This window comes from Anthonomus grandis, chromosome 3 (assembly GCF_022605725.1).
Source record: "Anthonomus grandis grandis chromosome 3, icAntGran1.3, whole genome shotgun sequence".
Classification (NCBI taxonomy): domain Eukaryota; kingdom Metazoa; phylum Arthropoda; class Insecta; order Coleoptera; family Curculionidae; genus Anthonomus; species Anthonomus grandis.
This window is the reverse complement of record NC_065548.1, coordinates 20,494,120-20,516,636: the sequence shown is the minus strand read 5'-3', so window position 1 is coordinate 20,516,636 and position 22,517 is coordinate 20,494,120. Positions and strand designations below refer to the sequence as shown.

General features: G+C 30.8%; 1 protein-coding gene across 6 annotated transcripts in view; it reads right to left on the bottom strand.

The window, feature by feature from the left end:
* The window catches only part of LOC126734734 (POU domain, class 6, transcription factor 2), a 262,067-nt gene that overhangs the window by 4,552 nt on the left and 234,998 nt on the right, over positions 1-22,517 (bottom strand). For 4 of the 6 annotated variants that reach the window (XM_050438457.1, XM_050438461.1, XM_050438459.1 and 1 more), the window contains exons 4-10: positions 13,683-13,868; positions 4,768-4,986; positions 4,544-4,714; positions 3,953-4,486; positions 901-1,081; positions 531-575; positions 25-108 (exon numbers count right to left, since the gene is read on the bottom strand). In XM_050438457.1, coding sequence (XP_050294414.1) covers positions 25-108; positions 531-575; positions 901-1,081; positions 3,953-4,486; positions 4,544-4,714; positions 4,768-4,986; positions 13,683-13,868 — 1,420 coding nt within the window. The remainder of the gene's footprint in view (positions 1-24; positions 109-530; positions 576-900; positions 1,082-3,952; positions 4,487-4,543; positions 4,715-4,767; positions 4,987-13,682; positions 13,869-22,517) is intronic. The other 2 variants (XM_050438462.1, XM_050438463.1) reach the window with 1 other exon arrangement.

Here is a 22,517-nt window from a genome sequence, read left to right as displayed (position 1 = left end):
ACTATTTTTATTTGGGATGCTTACCTTTCTTCAGCTTCTTTCATCCACCTTTCCAATACTGGTTTGATCTTTTGGGCACTTTTTGGCGTTATATCTAGTTTCTCGAACCTATAGAACAGAAATTTATTATTGTTTCATAGAATAACATATTGATATGCATGATATAAAACACGTGCATATTACTGTTGGAAATTATGCTACAAACATGCAATATGTGAATTGGAAAAATCCTGCTCTATTTAAGTATTATTTAGGCACAGGACACTGGGCATACAAAAAAATAAGTAAAACTGAAAATAATTCGTAAACAAAAAATATGCCAGTGCCCTGGCGCAAAATAAGACAGAAATCTACATCTATGGGAGGGGAGTTCTATAAGTATCTAATTAACTTAAAAATGGAGAAAACTGAAGGAAGAAAATATCAAGAAATTAAAAATAATTATTTAATAATATAATAAGCAGAATAGTATTTTTATTTTCTTGAGTGATTTTTAATTTATATAACATGAATAATAAAAAAAGACGTACATTGCTTGCTGTTGCGCAGCTGCAACCATCTGGGACGCCAGGGCACTGGGAACAAAATTACAAATTTAAGTTATTTCTTCATATCATATGAATAAAAAACTATATAGCCCTTTATTGTATTTTGTTTTATTTATTGTGTGTATCATAGATTTTAAATATTACCACCAGCTTTCTTTATTTTAATACCTTCAAAACCAATACTAAAATAAACTAAGTTATTTAATTTGGAAGGAAAGCTCATCGACAATAAATATTAGGATACATTTATAAATGAGGCTGAATTTGGAATCTGGTTTCTTTTTTTCTTATTTACAATTTTAAATTACTATCTTGTTTGTCTAAACGAATAAATTGTTTGAATTAAACTCACCTACAAATGGCACTTTGACTATACGCAGGTCCCTCGGTAACGCTCAAGGCTTGACCAACTTGGGTTTGAGTTAATCCTAAGGATAGTCTTCTAAGTTTAAACGCTTTAGCGAAATCTTTAATTTCATCTAGATTTATCCCATCAACAACGTTGCTGTTCGTTTGATTTATCGTAGGTTGGTCTAAAAGATAATTAATATTTTAGCAAAAAACAAACTCTTAAATTAAAATCTTTTAGGCGTAACATATGTTTAAACTTTTTTTATCTGTTTTATCCATCTAAATGTGTCATTGTGGCTAGGATCGAAATTATGATAGAGTAGACCTGATGGATAAAATCTACCAGAAATGTCCTATAATATGAGAAGGATCATAGACCCACTATTTTATCATATTGGAGCCGAAGTACGTAAACATAGATCATGCTGGAAAAGGCTGAAGCATATATATTGATGGCTTTAAGATTGACTTAAAAGCTTACTCACGAATTGGTAGCAATATCAAATAATTTTGTGTCGCGTCGCCTTTTTCAAATTCTCATCATTAAAATATGTTTAGATTACAGGAACAATTAGTAAATTAAAGTTTATAGTATTTATACCCAGAGTGGTATGGAACTACAATAAAGTGTTTAAAATGTTACAGGACAATACCAACATTTTCCTTACATAAATATCAAACCGCGTCTTGGCGACAACTTGGCGAAAGATTCTCACACGTCAAGAATTAGCTTTTGGCCTTGCTTACAATACGATAATGCTCAACATTTGTATTAGAAGAAGAACAACATTCACCCAATACAAATCGAATATGAATTTTTTCAATACAATCTAAGTAAATGTTCAAGACATGAATGCACAACAAGGCTTGACATCGGCAAATATCATGTGTGGCTTTCTAATATCGCAAAAGTTGTTACCGTAAAAAAGTCATTTGATTTTATATTAGGAATACGAACTGAAAACCACATTTCTCCATCACATAATCGGGTTTAACATGAGGGTTTTAAATCCTTGGAACTAAGGTCTAGCAGAAATTTTTAGATAAATCCATTCCCATTAGACCATAAGTCGAACTAAGGTAAGTAAACTGTTAAGAGGAATCACTACCGAATACCTGTGATAGGATCTCTAAAAATATAAGGTAAGTACAAAAAAGTAAATATAAGCTTTAAAACAGAATCAAGAAAAATTAATTTTAGCATGTTATCTGATTCAAATATTAAAAAATGTTGTTCTAAAGAACTACAAGAAGAAACCAAGAGCTAATTCCAGGCTCAGATTCTGCTCATTAAAAACAAGGTATTAAAGGGGACATTCAATGAACACTTAAGACGAATCACAAATCTAGTCGAGAACCAATATGAATTACATTACGATTTTAGCCCCCATAAGTCAGATGATATTATTAGAAGAAATTCTGAAAACGTTTCTAATAAAAACCACCCAGATCTAAGTAAATTGCTTTAAAAAGTTCATAATAAAAATAGCAGAAATGTGGAGAGAAAATGACAATGCTTCCTTTACTGATTCCTCGACTCCCTACTTGCCGTTGAAAAGGATAATATAATACGCCGCATGTCTCTGGTATCTCTACCATCTGTAGTTTGCAGAGAAGGAGTAAGAAAAATCCTTTCTTTCTAGTTTTAATTTATGACTTTGGTATTATAAGTTTATTTGGTGCTTTCATTTCAAAGCGCTTTTATCTCAAAAGAAACACCTTTAATAACTTCTCATAAATTACCAAGGTCAATTTAGATATACAGGGGACGTTTAATTTTATATTAAATAATAATTGTCAATAATTTTCTCACCTCGAGCTAATCTCACTTTGAGAAGTCAAATCGGAACCTCCACCGTGTGAGACATCATTATTGACAAGCATTATTAAAATGTTTGTTCAACAGTGCCAAAAAAAATTAAATTGGTTGATGTACCAAAAATAAAATAGTGACTAAAAATATTTTGGAGTAATAGATATTTTATTAACCTCAAACTTTTGGTATTTTAAATGGCTACTCTAAGTATGATACATCATTTTAAAGGGCATATAATCTCCTATCTAACCAAACAACGAAAAAAACAAAATCGATTGACGTACAAGCGAATAGAAAAAAAACGTGTAGTATTAAATGACATTTTATCAACTTAAGCTTTGGTAGATCAAATGTTTGCCTTATAGTGTCACATTATTTAAAATGAAAAACCATTTGTCATCTTATTTCACCAAAAAAAATGATCCAAGTTGAGGCGATTTTTTAGTAAAAATGTATGGTAATAAACAGTTTCCAGGGTTTTGAATTGTCAGGCGTAGTGGAATTGAATTGAAAACCCGCACAGTCGCCAGACTTAACAGCACTAGATTTTTCCCTTTGGCCTTCCTTTAAAAAGCAAAGTTTATAAAATCTCACCTGAAAATATTAATGATTTAAGGGGTCGAATTACCCGAAAATGTAGATATATTAGCGGACAAACACTTGCCGTTAGTGAGGAATTTTAAAACAAATTTAACTATTACCTCACGGATAACGAAGCACATTTTGAGCACTTAATAAAATAAATTCTGTAAACTGATTAAGTTACGGTTTATAAGTACATTTTTTATACATCGTTGGGTTGGGTTTATGACCCTTAAATGATGTATCACACTATAGAAGAGCCATTTGACATACCAAAGTATTGCGTTTAAAAAATATCCATTATTCCCAGACATTTTTGGTCAATATTCGCTGGTACATCAACCGATTTAATTTTTTTTTGGCACTGTTAAATACATATTTCATTGCTGCTTACAATGATGTGCTTTTGACATATCAAAGTGAGGTTAGCTGCAGGTAATTGACCTAAATTGTCGTGTTGTTTTTTTTTAAGAAGTTATTAAGGGTGGTTTTTTTTTGAATGAAAGCGCTGATTTCTGTACGCGACTTTCATTAGCCAGGCGTGTATATTAATATTCTTTTTTTTAATTAACTTAAAATCAAATTTTAATAAGAAGTAGAGTTATACTAAGTTATAAGTAACAATTATAACTCTGTTGACATAATTTCAACTTACTTGGTGAATCTATTAACAAATCGGCCGTAGAACTATCGTTACATCCTGGACTAAGCGAACTGGGGCTTCTTCTCACATTCTGAATACTCGGTGCCCCCAAGCTAGTCGGAACGCTGATATCCGAAGCTCCAACACTACTTCTTCCACCTCCGTTTATTCCTGGCGGCGAAGAATTTCGGGAAATTGTTGGAGGCTGATAGCTAGACAGCGGTTTTACCTCTCCATAATGGCCATTCCCCATGGGCAGTCTTGAGGGCGGGGTCTGAGAGCTTGGAGTCGTAGCTTGACTAAAAAGGGGCGTGGTTTGTGGAAACATCGGTGCCGATTGGCTAACGTATGGCGCACTTTGGTTAAGAAGTGGCTGCGTGAGTGAGTTGAGCAATGGGGTTGGTTGTGGGGGTGTGTGAGGATTAGAGATCATTTGTGGGAGGGATTGTAGCAACTGTTGAGCAGAAGTGGGAGTAGAGAGAAGGTGGGTGAGAGTAGCTGGATTTAGGAGTGATTGAGGAGTCATTGCTCCATTAGTGTTGGAAACTGAAATTTAAAAAATGTTAGGAAATTTCGTTTTGTATTATCTTATACAATCTTTACCTTGGTGTGGGGGTGGTGTATTAGCAAGCAAATTACTTTGAGCTGCCATAGCTTGCAGGTTAGCCAGAGAAGTCTGCATTACTTGGCCATTGTTTAAGGCTAAGTTAACCATTTGATCGCTGCTATTCACGTGGTTCACTGGTATAGTTAAAATAGTTTGAGTAGCCAAACCTAAATTTAAATGTTTATTAAAATAACATGGTACTGATAGAAAATGTGCTTACCTTGTGAAGTGGGAATTAAAAGTTGTGCTCCCTGTATACCCTGTACTAATTGTCCTGAGGCTAAAATGAATTGCGGCATAGGTGCCGGTTGCGGAGACTGCAAAAGAGGGTTTGGTGGGGGTAACGAAGGGGCAGGGGGAGGCTGTGAGCTCAAAGGTGTGATGCTATTTGTTGGCATTTCGCATGGTATGCTGCTCGGCTGAGATCTTGGGGTAGTTGCTAAAAGAGTTATGAAAGATTATTCAGATAAGAAAAAAAAAAGAGTTAGCTTAATAATTTTAAAATTATGTAAAATTATTTCAATAAATTGCATTGCTACGTCCCTGGAATATTTTTTCGAAATTATTTTATTAGCGAAGCATGTGATTTTTACAAATTATCAGAATTTCCTTAGACAAGTTGTGCAGCTTCTTGGTAAATTAAGGAAAGATCACGATTATATTAAATGACTTAACCATAAAATATGACACAACAAAAGTTAAACCATAATTAACTATTTATAAAATTCATTTTCGTCGTAATTATATAGTTACATAACCCAAATGAAACTTAAATAGCTGATTTTCCTTTAATGTAAATGAATGTATAATTTTTTAATTGCCACTGATTAGTTTGGTAATTAAAAACTCATTTGTGATGGGTTGTTAAAGAGACTGACTATTTTTTCAGGAAGTTTATTAAAATTTATATAATAATTATGAACGCGAATAGAAAATTAAATTAGATATTGCTATCGAACTGACAAGATTGATTTACTATGGTCTAATTTCCCTTTGTTAATATAAATATTATAAAAGCAAAATCATTTATAATAATGTGTTGCCTAAGCGAAGATTATTTTATTCCATTTCTGTATTAGCTTTGATGATTTTAGGTCAGTCAATTTATTACTTTTTGTTTTTGATTATTTTAACGACAGAGCGAACTATTTATGACAACTATGTAGGAATAAAATATAAAACTTTAAGGAAGGCAAAGGATTACCGATAATAGACAATGTAACAAAGGAAAAGCAAAAATCAAGTCTAGAAGAATAAATGCACAAGGAATCTCCAAAACAAGATTGTGTATATAAGTCAAAACAACATTTATAGAAGCATGCAATTATTGTATGGTTTATGGTCTAAAGGTTCTAGTTTAAAGAAAATAAATTAGAAATGATTGTTTTCCCTTTTCATATTAATTTTTCCTTAAGTTTAAGTTTGCGGAAGTTACTTAGATTTGAAAGTACACATTGATTATTTTGACCTTCCACGCGTTAAGTCTACTACGCGCTTTATTAAATATATAATTATATTTTAATATAATATAATATAATTAATATAATTAATAAGCAGAATAGCCTATCGGTGAATTACTATCGTGTGTTAACGTTAATAGTTGCGTTGATTTTATTAGTTTCATTAATATAGCTCAGTTCTTCTTCTTCTTTTATATTATTTTACTAGTTACTCCAATTTATTGTTTACCAGAATAAAAGATAGCAGATTTTATCTTTGTGTGAATTCGTATGAGTTTGAGTCGAACTTAAGTCTGTGTAATTTGTGTCCTGTGTGGCTGTTGTTCTATGGAAAATTTTCACGTTCTGTGATCATTCCAGGGAATATTTATATAATTTGATTTATGGAACATTTACTAAATATCACTACTTACTGCAATATGTTAATATTTAAAATCCACAGACGTATTAATCTACATACACCTTGTTAAGTAATTAACAATTATCATATTTATATTATAATAATATTACAATCTGAAAACAGGTTTCTTAAGTTGAACTAACAAGTCAAGGAAAACATTTAAAGCATAACGAGTTTTATAATTAATTTATAGATATAGAGAACATATATCCTAGTGCTTTCGTTTAAAGTAAGTGGAATTTTGTGGAATCTTAGGATTCTTCTAGCAGGCCTTCTCAAGTTTTTCAAGATTCTTCTACCAGGCCTGAACAGAAGCAAATAAATGTCTAAAGATAACAAATAGGGGAAGTCTTTATCTCCAAGAAAAATGCATGTGGGACACTTAGGTAAATGTATTATGCATTTCGGCTGTGTGAACAGCCATCATCAGATACAGAACATTACAAAAAACATATATGTTTTGTTTGAACGTATATGTTTTTTGTAATGTTCTGTATCTGATGATGGCTGTTCACACAGCCGAAATGCATAATACATTTACCTAAGTGTCCCACATGCATTTTTCTTGGAGATAAAGACTTCCCCTATTTGTTATCTTTATATACGCATTCTCCTACAAAATATGGACTTCTATTCAACAAATAAATGTCTTATATGTTTCTGTTGAGTGGGAATGATGGGATATTCATAAATTGGTAGGATTTGTTTGAGAGTTAGAAGTTGTTTTTTTTGTCCCTTCTAACAACTTTACCTTTTGCCTAAGTTGGGGTACATAATTTCCTATAAAATAAAGTATGTAGATTCGAAAGCACATTGATTGTTTTGAGCATCCACGCGTTCAATCGACTACGCGCTTCATCGCACTGATGAAGTAAATAAGCAGAATAATGTATCGGTGATTTACCATCGTGTAATAACTTTGCTCCTGATGGTTGCGCATATGTTGATTTTATTAGTTTCATTAATACTTGTTCTTTTAATTTATGTTTATGTACCAGTTTCTAAAATGTATTTAATGCCAAATCTATAGATAGAGTGGAGTAAAAGTTGTTTGAATCATGTTCGTAAATTCGTTCATATTGCATTGTTGTAATAAAAATGACCGGAAATGTCTGATGTGTTGTATTGTTAAGACGAAAAATTTGACGTTCTAATCATTTCAGGAAGATTTAAGAAATTAGAGTAGTAAAGTTAAGAATTTAAAGTAAATACTTTTTGATGACATCTTTTATCTTTTCTAAAATGTTACAGGGAATTTGAGGAATGGAGGAAATCATTTAGAAAAATCAATCTATGGATTAAGGAATCTATAAATATCTTCAAGGTATAAATAAATAACTTATTTGTCTTTGTTCTGTTAGAAGGGTGGGATATTCAAGACCCTTATGCCTGATCCATTCTGACTTTGTGCTTCATTATAATATGAAATTTGATCGAAAATAATGAATTTTTAATTTTACTTACAACAATTTTAATTTTATCATTGAAAACTACTTTTATTTCACTATAAAAAAAGTTATTTAATATTGATAAACAGACTTAATTTTCTTCTTACATAACACTTATTATACTTAACTGCATTTCTATACCAATTAGCTTTTTATAAAAATCTAATTAAATGTTTTAAATCGCCGCCTATGCTCTTGGTTTGTTGCAATTTGCATTTAGATATTTTAATATAATTATGGGATTTACCAGTTACTTATTTAGATGCCAGTTTAATTATTTTACATTAACTTAGGTGCGGTATCTTGTACGTAAGTGATGAGGATCTTGCATTACAAATATACGTGGAAGTATTAAATATTTAAAAGCCATAAATATGCAGAAATATGTTTAACTTGAGGGATTATATTTAATTTCATATGGTTGACGAAACACTTAAAATATTACCTCTTTTTATACTTTGGGATAACAATGAAGTCAAAAATATAGTGTTTGCTTAGAATAAATAAAATTAATTAGAATTAATAAAAAGAAAAATTAAGAAATTGAAGGCGTTTTTTAGCTTTTGTCAAATATTTACAGAACCAAAATTATCAAATAAGCTTTTTAAGAGTTGATCGACAAATGATTACATTGGATGTCCTCCACACCATTTAGCTAGTGACCTTTATATAATATTTTAAAAGAATGATAATAATATAAATATATATTCTTCTTTATTCTTCAAACTGAATTTTTCCTTTTATTACTTTTTATCCTTAACGTAGAAAAGAATCACTTTAAACGTGCGGCGATTCATGCGATTTTGCTCCTTGGTATCGATCCGGGCTGGTTCGATGAAATGACCGCATGGCTTTAAATGGAGCCGAGCTTACCCGATCTAATTTGCATCAGGCCATTGAGCGTTTTTTTTTGGTGATGGGAAGAATCGGATTATAATTCGAATTAAAAATCGATCGTATGTACACTACCGCTCAAAAGTATTTGCCCACCATGTATTCTTTTTAATATTTTAAATTAGATACAAAAATCTTATCTTTATACCTATATTTAGACTATATCTCTTTTGTAAATTGCATATATGCTTAAACAGCATACCTATCAACTATGATGCGTTGAAAAACACTAAGTATTTAAAAATAGTCTTGCGAAATAACAAACAATGTAGTGAAAATATGCACTTCTTCTAAAAAACTAATCTCTTTACAGCTCGTTTCCGATGAAATTTAAAACATTTAAAGGTGTTTAGTCTTCAACAATTGATTTTGTGTAACATTGGTAAATAATTTCGCTTGCTTATTAATGATGGTCACCGTTTCTTTGCGGGTTTTTCAACATTCTTCAAAATGGCTAAAACAAAAGAGTTATCGGTAGAAACAAAAGGTATTATCATTGGACTTGGTAAGGCTGGAAAGACTAACCGTCAAATTTCGACGGATTTGGGATTTCCAAGGCGGACTGTCGATTATAATGTTGGGAAATTCACCAGAGAAGGGACTATTAGCAACAAACCTCGATCGGGAAGGCCACAGGCAACAAGTTCAAAGGAGGATTTAAATATTATAATTACAAGCAAACCCAATAGACGTCTTACCGCCCCTGAAATCACAGCAAAAAACAACAAGGAGCGTAAAAAAGCGGTCAGTGTTTCGACAGTAAAACGGCGACTTTATAATGCTGGTCTTAAAGAACGTTTAGCTGTATCAAAACCGCTACTGAAGGATGTTAATAAGAAGAAAAGACTTGAGTGGGCCCAATCACACAAAGAATGGACCATTGATGAATAGAAGAAAGTTCTCTGGAGTGGGAGTCGAAATTCGAGGTTTTTGGAACGAAGAGGCGAGTTTTTGTTCGCCGTTATGCCAATGAAATGGTCGCTGAGAACTGTACGGTGGCCTCAGTTAAATACGGGGTGGTTCGGTGATGGTGTGAGATTGTTTCGGAGGATCTAATTAGAATAGAGGGAATTCTTCGAAAAAAGGGTTACAAAACAATGTTAAGTGACAATGTACTTCCTTCTGGTACTCGAATAATTGGGGAAAACTTCATCCTTCAACATGACAATAACCCCAAGCACGCGTCGAAATTGTGAAAACAATATTTAGGTTAATTACAAAGGCAACATCTTCTGAAAGTTATGGTATGGCCCCCACAATCACCGGACCTCAATCCTATCGAATTACTGTGGGATGAACTGGATAGACAAGTGCGAAAATCATGCCCCACATCAAAAGAAGACCTGTCAAGACCTCAGGAAATTCGAAACAAATTAATTAGAAAACTACCGAAACTCTGTGAAGCTGTTATTAAAAATCAAGGCGGACATGTAGATGAATCCAAAATTTGATTTTCTTAAATTTAATTAATTGAAAAATGTATTAATATATATTCATTTTGTTATAAATAAACCGTTTCATAAGAATAACTGATGGGTTTATTATTTTTAATCATAACTTTAAAACAGTCATATGTGGTCAAATACTTTTGAGCGGTAGTGTATACAGGATGACAATTTCAAGAGTAGAAGAATTTTTGAAGAGGATGAATTTTTTAGGGATATACTATCATCCCCCTAACCCCCAGAGCCACCCCCTTAAAAATTTTAAATTGGAAGGGTAGTCGAGTGATACCTTGTTTGAAAGATCTATTAATTCCCTATATTTTGCCGTCTTACTCATTAAAATCAATGCAACCATTTCCGAGATATGTATGTCCTTTTAAATGTTAGTCAATTCATTTTACTATCAGAATAAAAATATTTATTCTGATACTAAAATGAATTGTTAAAAGCCAAAACAAAACTCCAATAAATAGTACACTTATACTGAAATTATTGAATTGTCGGAATGGTATTTGGCGATGTAAAAAAAAGGAAAATTTTCGATGCCTGCCATTCTCGAAATATTTGTTGTTTTTTGTTTATTTAAATTTTGCCTTAAAATGTTTAATTTTTGGTTTGGTTAGTAATATCGTGGTTCTTTTTGTGATTTAAAGTTCTCTCACTGCTCTAGTTTTATTTTTACAATGGTTTATACGATCGCCGAAAGAGTTGAAATGATATTTATTTATGGTTCTCAAAATCGCTGTTTTCGTAGAAGTGCCACAATATTTGATGAGAGGCACCCAGATAAGCAGGTTGGGCATTATTACATCCAGAAGTTGGTAAGAAAATTTGAAGAAACTGGGTTTGTAGGTGATATAAAGAAAAATCAGCCAAGAATACTGGATGAAGCAACTCAGATTGAGGTTCTTGGGCATTTTGCTATGGATCCTGGTATGTCGACTCGTCAAGCAGCAGCTGCTACAGGAGTGTCTCGTGAATCAGTACGAAAGATATTAAAAATTAATAAATTCCATCCTTACAAGCTACAGATTGTTCAAGAACTTGGTGATGACGATCCAGACAGGCGGATCGAATTTTGTGAATTAATGACCCAAAAAATAATAAATGAGCCACGTTTTATAAAAAACATTTGTTTCAGTGACGAGTGCACTTTTTATTTAAACGGTAACGTTAATAAGCAAAACTGCCGTTACTGGAGTGATGAGAATCCCCATATTTTTAGGGAAGGGCACACCCAATATCCCCAAAAAATAAATGTGTGGGCCGGAATTCTAGGGAATAATATAATTGGGCTATTGTTTATTGATGATAATCTAAATGGAGAAACTTATGCTGAAATGTTAGAAACAACTGTTGAGCCTTTAGTAATAACGGAATTGGAAAACCAAAGGGATGAAAATGGAGATCTTGTTCTTGATGAAAATTTATTGCATTTTCAACAAGATGGGGCCCCACCACATTATGTATTGCCCGTTAGAGAGTCGCTAGATAATCATTATCCAGACCAATGGATTGGTAGAAGAGGACCTATTGAGTGGCCGCCAAGATCGCCAGATCTCACCCCTCTCGATTTCTTTCTTTGGGGTCACCTAAAATCGGTCGTTTTCAAAACGCAGCCTGCCACCATTGAGGAGCTAAAACAAAGAATTACACAAGAGTGCCGATTATTAACAACTGAAGTTTTTAGAAATGTTCGTCAAGAGTTTGAAAACAGATTGTACTTTTGCTTGCAAAATAATGGAAGCTACTTTGAGCATTTAATAAAATAATTAAAGTTCAATGCAGATTTTTATTGTTTTAAAAATAGAATAAACGCAATATTGCAGAGTGTTTTCCTAGTTCTTAACCATTTGTACTAATGTTCAAATGTTAAATATTTTATGACATTTTCAAAATATGTTAATTTTATAAGAAATGAAAAAACACTTAAATAACCTTTAATAAAATATTAAAATTGGCAACCTCTAAAATAAATGCATTGATTATTATAAGTAGGGTCGCATAATATAGGGAATTAATAGACCTTTCAAACAAGGTATCACTCGACTACCCTTCCAATTTAAAATTTTTAAGGGGGTGGCTCTGGGGGTTAGGGGGATGATAGTATATCCCTAAAAAATTCCCATTCATTTTGGTTCCCCCTTGTTACTATAGAAACGGTTTTACGCATTTTTTTATATCTTTTACGGTTTAAAAATTATAAGCCATGGCTACTCTTGAAATTGTCACCCATATTGTAACACCTTTTATCAGCTAAATTAAAAAAAAATCAGTAGTTTGGGTCTATTTTAACAAAATCGATGCAAAACAACATGTTTGTTACATACCTATGCAAGAAAATCTTAAAATATTTTAAGAATGATTTTATATTTTTTATTGTTTTATATTTACTCTAAAGTAATTTACAATATTAAATTGTATCTAAAAGTCAGATACTTTCGTCTTGCACCCTACAGTAATTAATAGCAAATAATAATACCAGTATTATGTTTATTATTAATAAACATTGAATATTTTACAAAAAATAAAATTAATAAGATCTACTACTATTATCCTTAAGAAATATGAAAATTGAAACAAATGGCAACGCAGTTGAAAACCTGGCTCCCGCCGCTCTAGTTCATGCTCTCATGACAATCAGAAAGTCCGAACCGAAAACCCAAAACGCTGGCTACCGAATTCTGAGTGATCAGAAACGAGACGTATGACGATTATATTTCATCTTTTATTTTTTTCATCACTCGTTTAAAATAATCGTATTATTTTTTCATAATCGGATGCTACCTATTATTTGCATAATCGAATAATGATTTTTAATCTGAATTATCCCATCGCTCTTTTTTTGGAGGTTTAATCTCAAGGTTTGGGTCATCAGCCAAGCAGATGTAAATTTAGTATTTTTCCTCGTCTGTATGTTTTTTTTTCAGTTCAGAGTCCGGATTTCTGAGAATGAATATTTATGTTTTATATATGGGGAAAATGCTGTAATTATTTTTTATGCTTTTTGAAAATTTTATGCCTATTTAGTGAACATTTAAACGTAATAATTTCAATACGTACATTCATTTGAAAATATTATTTAGTCCTATTTTCTATATAATATACATATATTTGTAAAATTTATATGTGTTTTTTATTTTTGGTAAGAACACAAAAAGAACTTCCACTGAAAATCCACTGTCGACTGTTCCTGCACGCTTTTTTATTTATTTATGTCTGAAATAGAGTGCAATATTAGAATATCCATTTTACTTTAATAGATAAACTGGAGCTTGCTAATATTCAATCATCATATCTTTGTCTTAATTTTTTTCTGTCCTTGCAGAAAAAATTACCGGCACTACTATCAATGAAAAGAACATTATTATTAAATATAAAACATTTTATGATTAATAGTAACGGGTACTGGAACGTAAATATAAAGACTAAAATTACACATATCGCTGAAGATTGACTTAATTTAAATACTTTATTAGTATCCTTACCTGATGCGGCATTAACACTTAGATTTAATGGTCCGTTTACCATGCTAGCATTGGAACTGGCCACAGATTGAACGGTATGCAGGTTGGCCATGTTTGTGAGGTTAGCTGCAAGGGTAGCTACTTGAGGTAAGCTTTGGTGCAACGACGCTAGGTTTTGCAGGTTCTGAAGTGTTGCCAAGCTAGCCACTAAAAATATATATATATTAAATTGAATTTAATATTAATATTATATACAAGTTATTTGAAATAATTGGAAAAACACACATCAAAATTGTCTAGGGACAAGGAGAAAAAAGCTGTTTAATTTTTAGATGAAAAAATTAGTTTTCAAGATAAATTGTATTTATTATTTGCTAAGCACTTCTTAGAACAGACGTTATCACATTCATCTTATTAAGTTGTTTTTGTTGATAATAAATGAATAGTTTTGAAAAAATAAAAAGTTCTTTTAAAAAAAAATTATTTAGCATAGTTTTTGATGCCAGTTAGCGTTAATTTTCTTTTAATTGTGGGTGTAATATAGTAAATATGCAAAAGCAACATATTGATCGTGAAATAAAAATACTAGTTGTTGGTTTAATATAGTGTGGTATCGATATCCGCAACGTTGTAGATTATGAAAATTTTACCAAGAGCATTATAGGAAAATTGTCCAGATTTGAGGTTTTGATTTGAGAAGATAGTTGGGCTGGACTTTCAATAGGCTTTCGGACTGATCTGGTTCTTATTAAAGGGATTTTAATAGCAATAGACTAATGGGATCAAATTCCGGAAGCTCTTGCATATCTGCTGTAAAATTTGTACTTTAGAAGAAACCTCTTGAGACATTTGAATATTCGCCTTTTTTTACCCATATTTTTAACCAACGTACTTCATCTTTTCCAATAATATGGAAAACTGCTGTTATCTTACTACTTCCTAAAGAGTGTAATAATAGTTGCATCTCGAAATTAAGAGCCATTGGTTTGCTGCTGGTTATATCAAAACTGTTTAAGAAAATAATTTATTCACAGGTACTAGAATACTTGCTATAAAATGATTTACTACCGAAGATTTTCGAAAAAACTATAGCACGTTCTTAGTACTAATTAAAATATTAGATGATATAATTTGTGCAGCCGATAGTGATAAAACATCTAACTTAATATTTTTGGACTATAAAAAAGCATTCGATACACTAAACCATGGGCTTTTAGGTGCAAAATTACATTATAACGGATTTTCTGACGGTATATTAGGTTTTCTTCAGGAACTACTTTCAGACAGAACACAGCGGGCACTCGTTGACGGGAAAATGTCTTATTTACTTTCTGTAATTAGAGGAGTGCTTCAGGGATATTCATACTAGGCCTGTTATTGTTTTTAATATATACATTTGATATGAATAGGTGTGTAAGAAGTTATGACATACAAAGGTATGCCCACGATACACAATTGCGTATAAGCTTTAATAAAAATAAAATCAATGACACCGCTATAATTATAAATGAATGTCTTCTTCTTCTTCTTCTTCCTCAAATACAATGGACTCGCGTCATTTCGACGACCGTCCAATCTTGTTGTTTATTATTATGGACCTACAGTTTAACGTGGGTTCCGAACCACGATAGTTTTTTGTATGACAAACACAAACAGACATGATCATGTCAGGATTCGAACCTGAGACCACACGATCGCATCGTGAAACTTACGGTGCTACAGGGGTCGGCATATTAATGTCTCGAATCTATTTACACACATTCTCACAATAATAGGTTAAAACTTAATCCATCCAAATCAGAATGTTTTTTTTTTGTCCCGACAAAGACACAATATGCAACTTTATATGAACAATACTTTAATTCCTAATGTTCTAGAATGTAAAAATCCTAAAGTTATTTTTGATCATAATTTAAGGTATAAAACCCATGTAAGAAAAGTTGTGCAAAGGTTAATTATTTCACTCAAAAATCTTTATAAAACTAAAGGCATATTAAATATTATCCTTAAATTCGCTTCATATTTTCCCTTACAAAAAAAGACCATGTATGTTAAAAGTTGAACTTATTAAACTGACTAAATATGCAAGATAGGCTTAAGCTTCATTTGGCAAGTTTTTTGCATAAGTTATTTGATGCCACAATAATTTATTCAATATAACTTGTCAAAGAACTGCTATTTTTTAGCAATGTTGTATATGTCATCCCCAATTTATTTAATAGTGAGATGCAAAATGTTTTTGTCAACTTATCCTGTAACTTATTTAAGCAAAAATTTCAAATTTATTTATTGTCAAAATATTAATGGAAGGTAATTGTGTATTTGTATTTTTGTGTTTAACTGTGTACATTTTGATAAACCAGGGCATAAAAGCAAATTCGTTTTTGATTTAGTCAAATTATAATTAAAACAGAAAACGCATATATTTTCTTAGTTGGTTTTTAATAATAGTAAGATTTAGGCATTTATTTTAAATATTTTAAAGCTTATATATAGATGAATTGTAATTATTTTTTCTTTTGCATACTCGCTTAAGAAAACAGCTATACTGCACTTCGACGAGTATAAAATAAAAACGCATTTATTTATTTATTTATTATTTATTCAGGTATTGCCATGATCGATCATAATATGACCACAATATTCTGACTTAAATCCTATAGATGGACGTTCAGCAATATATTGAAAAGTCGTATTTTAACTAAAGGAATAGTTTTCTAGACAGAGGAAGAGTTGCTAGTGTTAAGTGTGTTAAGTAGAATCTATGCAAGACTGGAGATTATATAATATGGTACAAGTCGTTACTAAAAAAAATTATAAACACTCTAAAGACGGAAAATGGAGAAAAGCTTTTTAGCAAAATAGGACCGACGCTTGCCTCTAGGTTTCATGCAGTAGACGACTTCGATAAAAGCCACTTTAAAGAACAATTTAGGTTTTTATTTTTAACTGATACCTAGGAAGTTGAAAATATAATAAGTCTTAAAAATAATAAAAGTTCAGGGCAAGATAATCTAAAATCCGAAAAACAGGATCTAAATACATTAAAATGTATTATGTAAATGTATTTAATTAATGTAAAATTATAAACTTATGTTTTAATACGGGTATTTTTTTCCAGATATAATAAAAATTAAGACTGTCTTACCACTACATAAGTCTAGAATAACCGATAATGTAAATAATTTCAGACCTGTTTCCCTGATATCATGTAAAATTGTTGAGAAAATTCTTAAACAAAGAAACATTTCTCGAAATAATTTATATTTTATTCTCAAATTAATTTGAATTTCGCGAAAAGAAGTCGACCGAGGATGCCATTATTCAATTAACATCAGATCTATATGAAGCAATAGATTAAAATAAGCTAGTATTTAGTATATTTATGGACCTGCCAAAAGCGTTTAATGTAGTAAATCCTTTTCTTTTTTTGAAGAAATTAGAACCAAATGCGATACGTTGTAAAGTGAAAACACTTTTAAGAATTTATCTTAATTAAGGAAAAGGGGAATTTTGAAGGGGAGTCAATATAATATTGAGAAGGTAGTAGAGTGTAACATTTCGGCAAGTGTTTTTGCTATCATCAGATTTGAGTTAATTAACACATACACAAATTCTAAATAATAACAAACCATACCTTATTGGTTTGTTAACAAATCTTGAAATATTTTTTAACATTGCTATTGAAGCTCTAAAATACAATTTTATGATTTTTATAATCCTAGTTCAAATAAATCTTATATTGATAGTAAAAATATCTAATTATATTCTTGCGGTCTTTCTAATATTTTGAAAATCTCTAACGTCATATTGCATCAGAGATTTTCAGATTGATATTGGCAAATATATGTTATTGTCATATTATTGCACTCACTTCCTGTAATACAATGTCAAACTGATTTTATTCTGAAGGTAGCAATAAATTGTTTCTTGGAAATTAAATATTGATTTTCATAAGGGCGTTAATGTAACTCAAACAATTATATAAGTTTTTTAGTACTTTCTTTTATAAGCTTCCGAGATGTTATAGGCGTTATATTCGAGTGTTCTATTTTGGTCTTGTAAAATAACAACTGAACTATCCAATTAGGATTGTGTTTATAGAAAAGTAATAGCAAGTTTAATTGGTAAAAGCTTTCTACAACTTTTCAATTAAAATCCATAAAAATTTTCTTAATAATGGAAATTCTTTCTTCATGAATCTTTGGTGAGCCATGTGAATAGGCTAAAACTAAAAAAGTCATCCCACGAGGTTTTCTTTAGATTTTTTAAGATAAATCATCTGATCTCTCTTTATCAATGAAGATGCGAAGCAACCATTAAAAGTAAAGGATGTGCTACTAGATTTGAATCAAAATTTATATTCATTTTAGGAAAAGAGTGGTTATGACTATCTCAGTGTAAGGTATAGTTAAGAGTTTTACTTAAATGATTATTTTTCTGTAAGATTGATTAGACTACGAAAAAAAATTTCCGGTTGTATAGTATTCTCTAGGAATGAAAAAAAACTGATAGAAAGATATATTTAAAAAATTCAATATTTTTCCAGTTTTTAAATTTATATCGCCCGTCTCAGTTCAAGGTACATCAGTAGGACTTTGTTGAAATAATTATATTTATGAACGATTGGATACTGTGATTTTTTATTTAATATCTGGATACTTGCTTTAACATTTTTGTAGGAAAAATTTATAATGGGGCAATCAGCCTTGGAAGCTTCAAACAAAATATAATTTTCATATTTTTATCTACCTTTCCCTAGAGCTCTAAGTTTTTGAGTACTTTGGAAAACTGAGAAAAAATGTGGTTTTGTGCTAAACTAGGTTACCTCAATTTTTTTTCTTTGCAGAGCACTCTCTCTATTAAAGCTCTACTGGGACGGAACTCTGTAAAAAAAATAGCAACAGCGATTCTCTATAATACTTATCGCTTCGCCATTTGTACATCGTAACTACAATCGGATTAGATCGCCTCTGATCGCGTGCGCTCGGAATTTCTTTAAATAAGGACAGATAAGATGGTGTCCTTATTAAAGAGATACTATTTTCTTCTCACTCTATTGTGTGTCGAATTTCTACTTATCTGTCTACTTTACTAGTGCTAGATCCAGCAATATCAATGTATGTTCTGGTGTACACTTCTCACCATTGCTCTTTAACATTTTCATTAATGATATAGCTACATGTTTTGAAAATAGTGCCTTTTTATTGTTTGCAGATGACCTGAAATTCCATAGAGTAATCCAGACTCACAAAGACCAAATTTTATTACAGAATGACCTGAATAGGCTAAATGATTGGTGTGTCAATAATATCTTATTCTTAAACATAAAGAAATGTAATTATAATAGTTTTCACAAAAGAAGTAAAAAAGTTGTAACATCATACAATATAGAGGGAAGCCCTGTTCAGTATTCTGATACAATCAAGGATGCTGGCTATGACAACATTGAGAGAAAGACGTATTCGTGGTGAGTTAACCTTTGTATTTAAGCTTCTTAATGGTCTGATTGTATGCCCCGACCTTCTTGGTAGAATTAGCTTCAATGTCCCCTCAAGACTCTTGAGACAAAACCGACTATTTGCTTTGCCTTTTCACAGTACCAACTATGCCACTCACTTCCCTATCGAAAGAACCTTAAATAATATCAACCATGAGGATATTGAAGTTGTGGGCATTGGCTTGTCTAGTTTTACGAATCAAATTAGAGAGATTGCGTAAACTCTTCTGTTGATTTTAGGTTGGTTTGCCTGTAAAAACATATTTGTATTTTAACTATTTTAAGTTATGGTTAGGTGTAATTATTGAACTTTGTAATATTTTTTTTTTGTAATGGGGTTGATCCCGTCAATTAAATAAATACAATAAAAAATACTTTTTATGGAGTGGGTCAGGTAAGGTAGTAACTTTATTATTTGCTTTTTTTTAAACTTAGTTTTTGTTAATATAGCTACGTACCATTTTATTTTTCTTCTTTATGGTAATTTTTAATTTGTGGAATTTTTAATTTATTAAAGTAAAAATCATAGAAAAAGTTAACAAAATTAGGTATCTAAGAACATTTTGTTTATTTGTGGTCCCGGACAATTAAGTTAAAATGGATCTTTCAATTCAAATTAACAGAGCCCCAAAAATCAGCCCTGTGCAGGGGCAAGTACTGGTCGAGTATTTGATGAATTATCCAAAAATGCTTATGGGTCTAAAACCCCACATAAGTGGATAGAGGTAAAATCGATACTTACGGTTAAAGCTATATGATGTAAATATAAATATACAAGATACAGACTTGTGTAACTATATACATTTAGTATGTAAAATAACAACATTTTAATAATTGTAAATAGAATAATAATATGTGATTATTTGGTTTAAGGAAATTTTACAAATGGAAAAGCAAAGTTAAGGTAAAGGCTCAAACTGAAAAAATAAAATGAAATTGGCTATCAACAGGACAGGTAGAGGAGGTCTAGTACCTTAACTTACTCCCATTGAAGAAAAGTTAATTGGTTGAATTGGTTGGTCAGCTGTAGAAATGTTACAGAGGAGTTAGGATTAGTGGTAAAGTATTAATTTGTGAAGAAAAATGTTTATTCTATCATGTACAAATCTAAGAGTTTATAAATTGCTATTTTTATGAGTTGACAATGTTTTAATTGAGAAGACCTATTACTCCTTAGTACAATTAAATAACAGAATTAAAAAATTACAGACCCAAGAAAGCAGTACCAGCATGAAAAAAAAGTTAATACTAGAAAAGCCTCGGGAGCAGCAATTGCGAGTACATCCACCAAAGCACCCAATCCACACCAGTTAATGAAAATATAGAAGCTCAGATATCTGAATTACCTCCTTTGGTAATAGTGAAGAAACTCACTCATAGAAAAATTCTATAAAACGAAAGTTTGTAGGAAAGCTAAATACACCAAATAAAATAATTAGTAAAATAGCTATGGCGAATGATAACTAAATACTCCATACCAATACATAAAAGAAATTAATGAAGATCTTACAATAATACAAAAAAATTCTGGAAAAATTAAAATGCTGCTGTAAATGCCAATCTCATTAAATACATCATTTTGATTTTATTTATGGTAATATATCATTAATAATCCATAACTTTAAGTTACACTGTATAAATATATATGTATTTAGGTTCCTTTTATAAACATAAGATCATATTTTTATTAAAATTAATATTTTTGTTGTATAAGTTTGTTGCGGATATAAATTATTAAATATCCACCTGGATGATTCTTAATAAAAGTGTTTTTAATTTAATTTTTCTTGATTTTTTCCTGGTTCTCCCTCATAATGCCTATTGATACCAGAAACGGTTTATTTTCTAAGGCCTTTGAAATATCATTATGAAAAGAAAAGGGCTACTTTAGAAATATTTTATTAACAAGTAAATACCTAAATTTGCAAAACCCATAATTATTAGAAAATAAATATTTTAAAAATATACAAAATGAGACATCTCAAATCTAGGTGAATATATAGCACATATTTAAATAAATTACCTCTTGGATTGTTCTCAATTTTAAAAACATAATGTTTATAAATTATTTATTATTTGAGTAAGGAGCCTTGTATGTATTTTTGAAGTTCTAAAATATTTATAAATTATGCTTACTTAATAAAATAGTTAACAAACTGATGTGCTTAGTCAATTTTAAAATGAGAACAACTTGGGTATAAGCTATTTAATGACTAAATTAAAGATGATAATGTTTTTCAAAATACTACATTTTATCCATTTTTATGTTTATATTTATAGACATCTAGAAATTCAGACGCCCATGTTTTAAGATCTTGTTCAAACATTTGTGAAATATCTGTGAACAATTTGTTGCCTAACCTGCCTCCCTTTGTTTTAGTGTGGATTTTGAATATGAGGTTGTATATTATTGTCTGGGTCTTCATTATCATAATATATGCATATACAATAATTTAATATAAGTAATACAGCAAAGGCATTTCAATTACTTCTACTTTGTATTAACAAATTAAATTACCTACGTCTATTATGTTCATTTTCCAAGAACTGCTTTATTTGAGAGCTTTTTTCTAAAGATTTTTAAGTTGTAGCTAAAAATAATCTGCACATTTTTAGAATGAAAATATTAGCATTTTACATAATTGTGCCCCTCCAAAGATAGTGACAAAATTGATATATGGGTGCAATTTATGCATTCAACTTTTCCCGGAAATCCTGCCTTTTTTAAGGAATCTCTTTTGATATCCATTTTCTGAATATTTTCTTATAGAAACTGAATGCATATGGGGCCTAAATGAAAGACAATTAACTTTGAAACCTTGAATATACATCTACTGACTAGTTGCTGACAACATCCATTTCTCGTCCACCCCTCTTTGATAATTACCAGTTGCTAAAAACCTTACTGCAATCAATATCCTAACTTCCCTTGGAACTCTAGTTTTCCTGAAAATAATAATTCCTATAATTCCTGAAATCGCCGAACAGTTAACGAAAAGGGATCACTATTAGCTCTGAAAACCCTTTTTTGTAAATTATATTTATAAATTCGTACGCGATTTTCTTCATTATTTATTAAATATATAACATTTTAAATAAGGAAACGCCTATAGAGTACCAATATATATAGCTATCCTTATCTCTCCCTTTACTTATTCACTTCTTTTCTCATAGAGAAAATGAATAGATGAAATGAGAATGAAAATGAGTCCCATTTCTGCCAATTATGTAAAAACTAGTGAGCGTGAAAGTCTCAAAAACAGTCTTGTGAAACTTAGGTTTTATTTATTTTTTCGACTATTGATGAAAGCGTATAAGTGACATAGAAGGAAACTTTTTTTTAGTCCAAGAAAAAC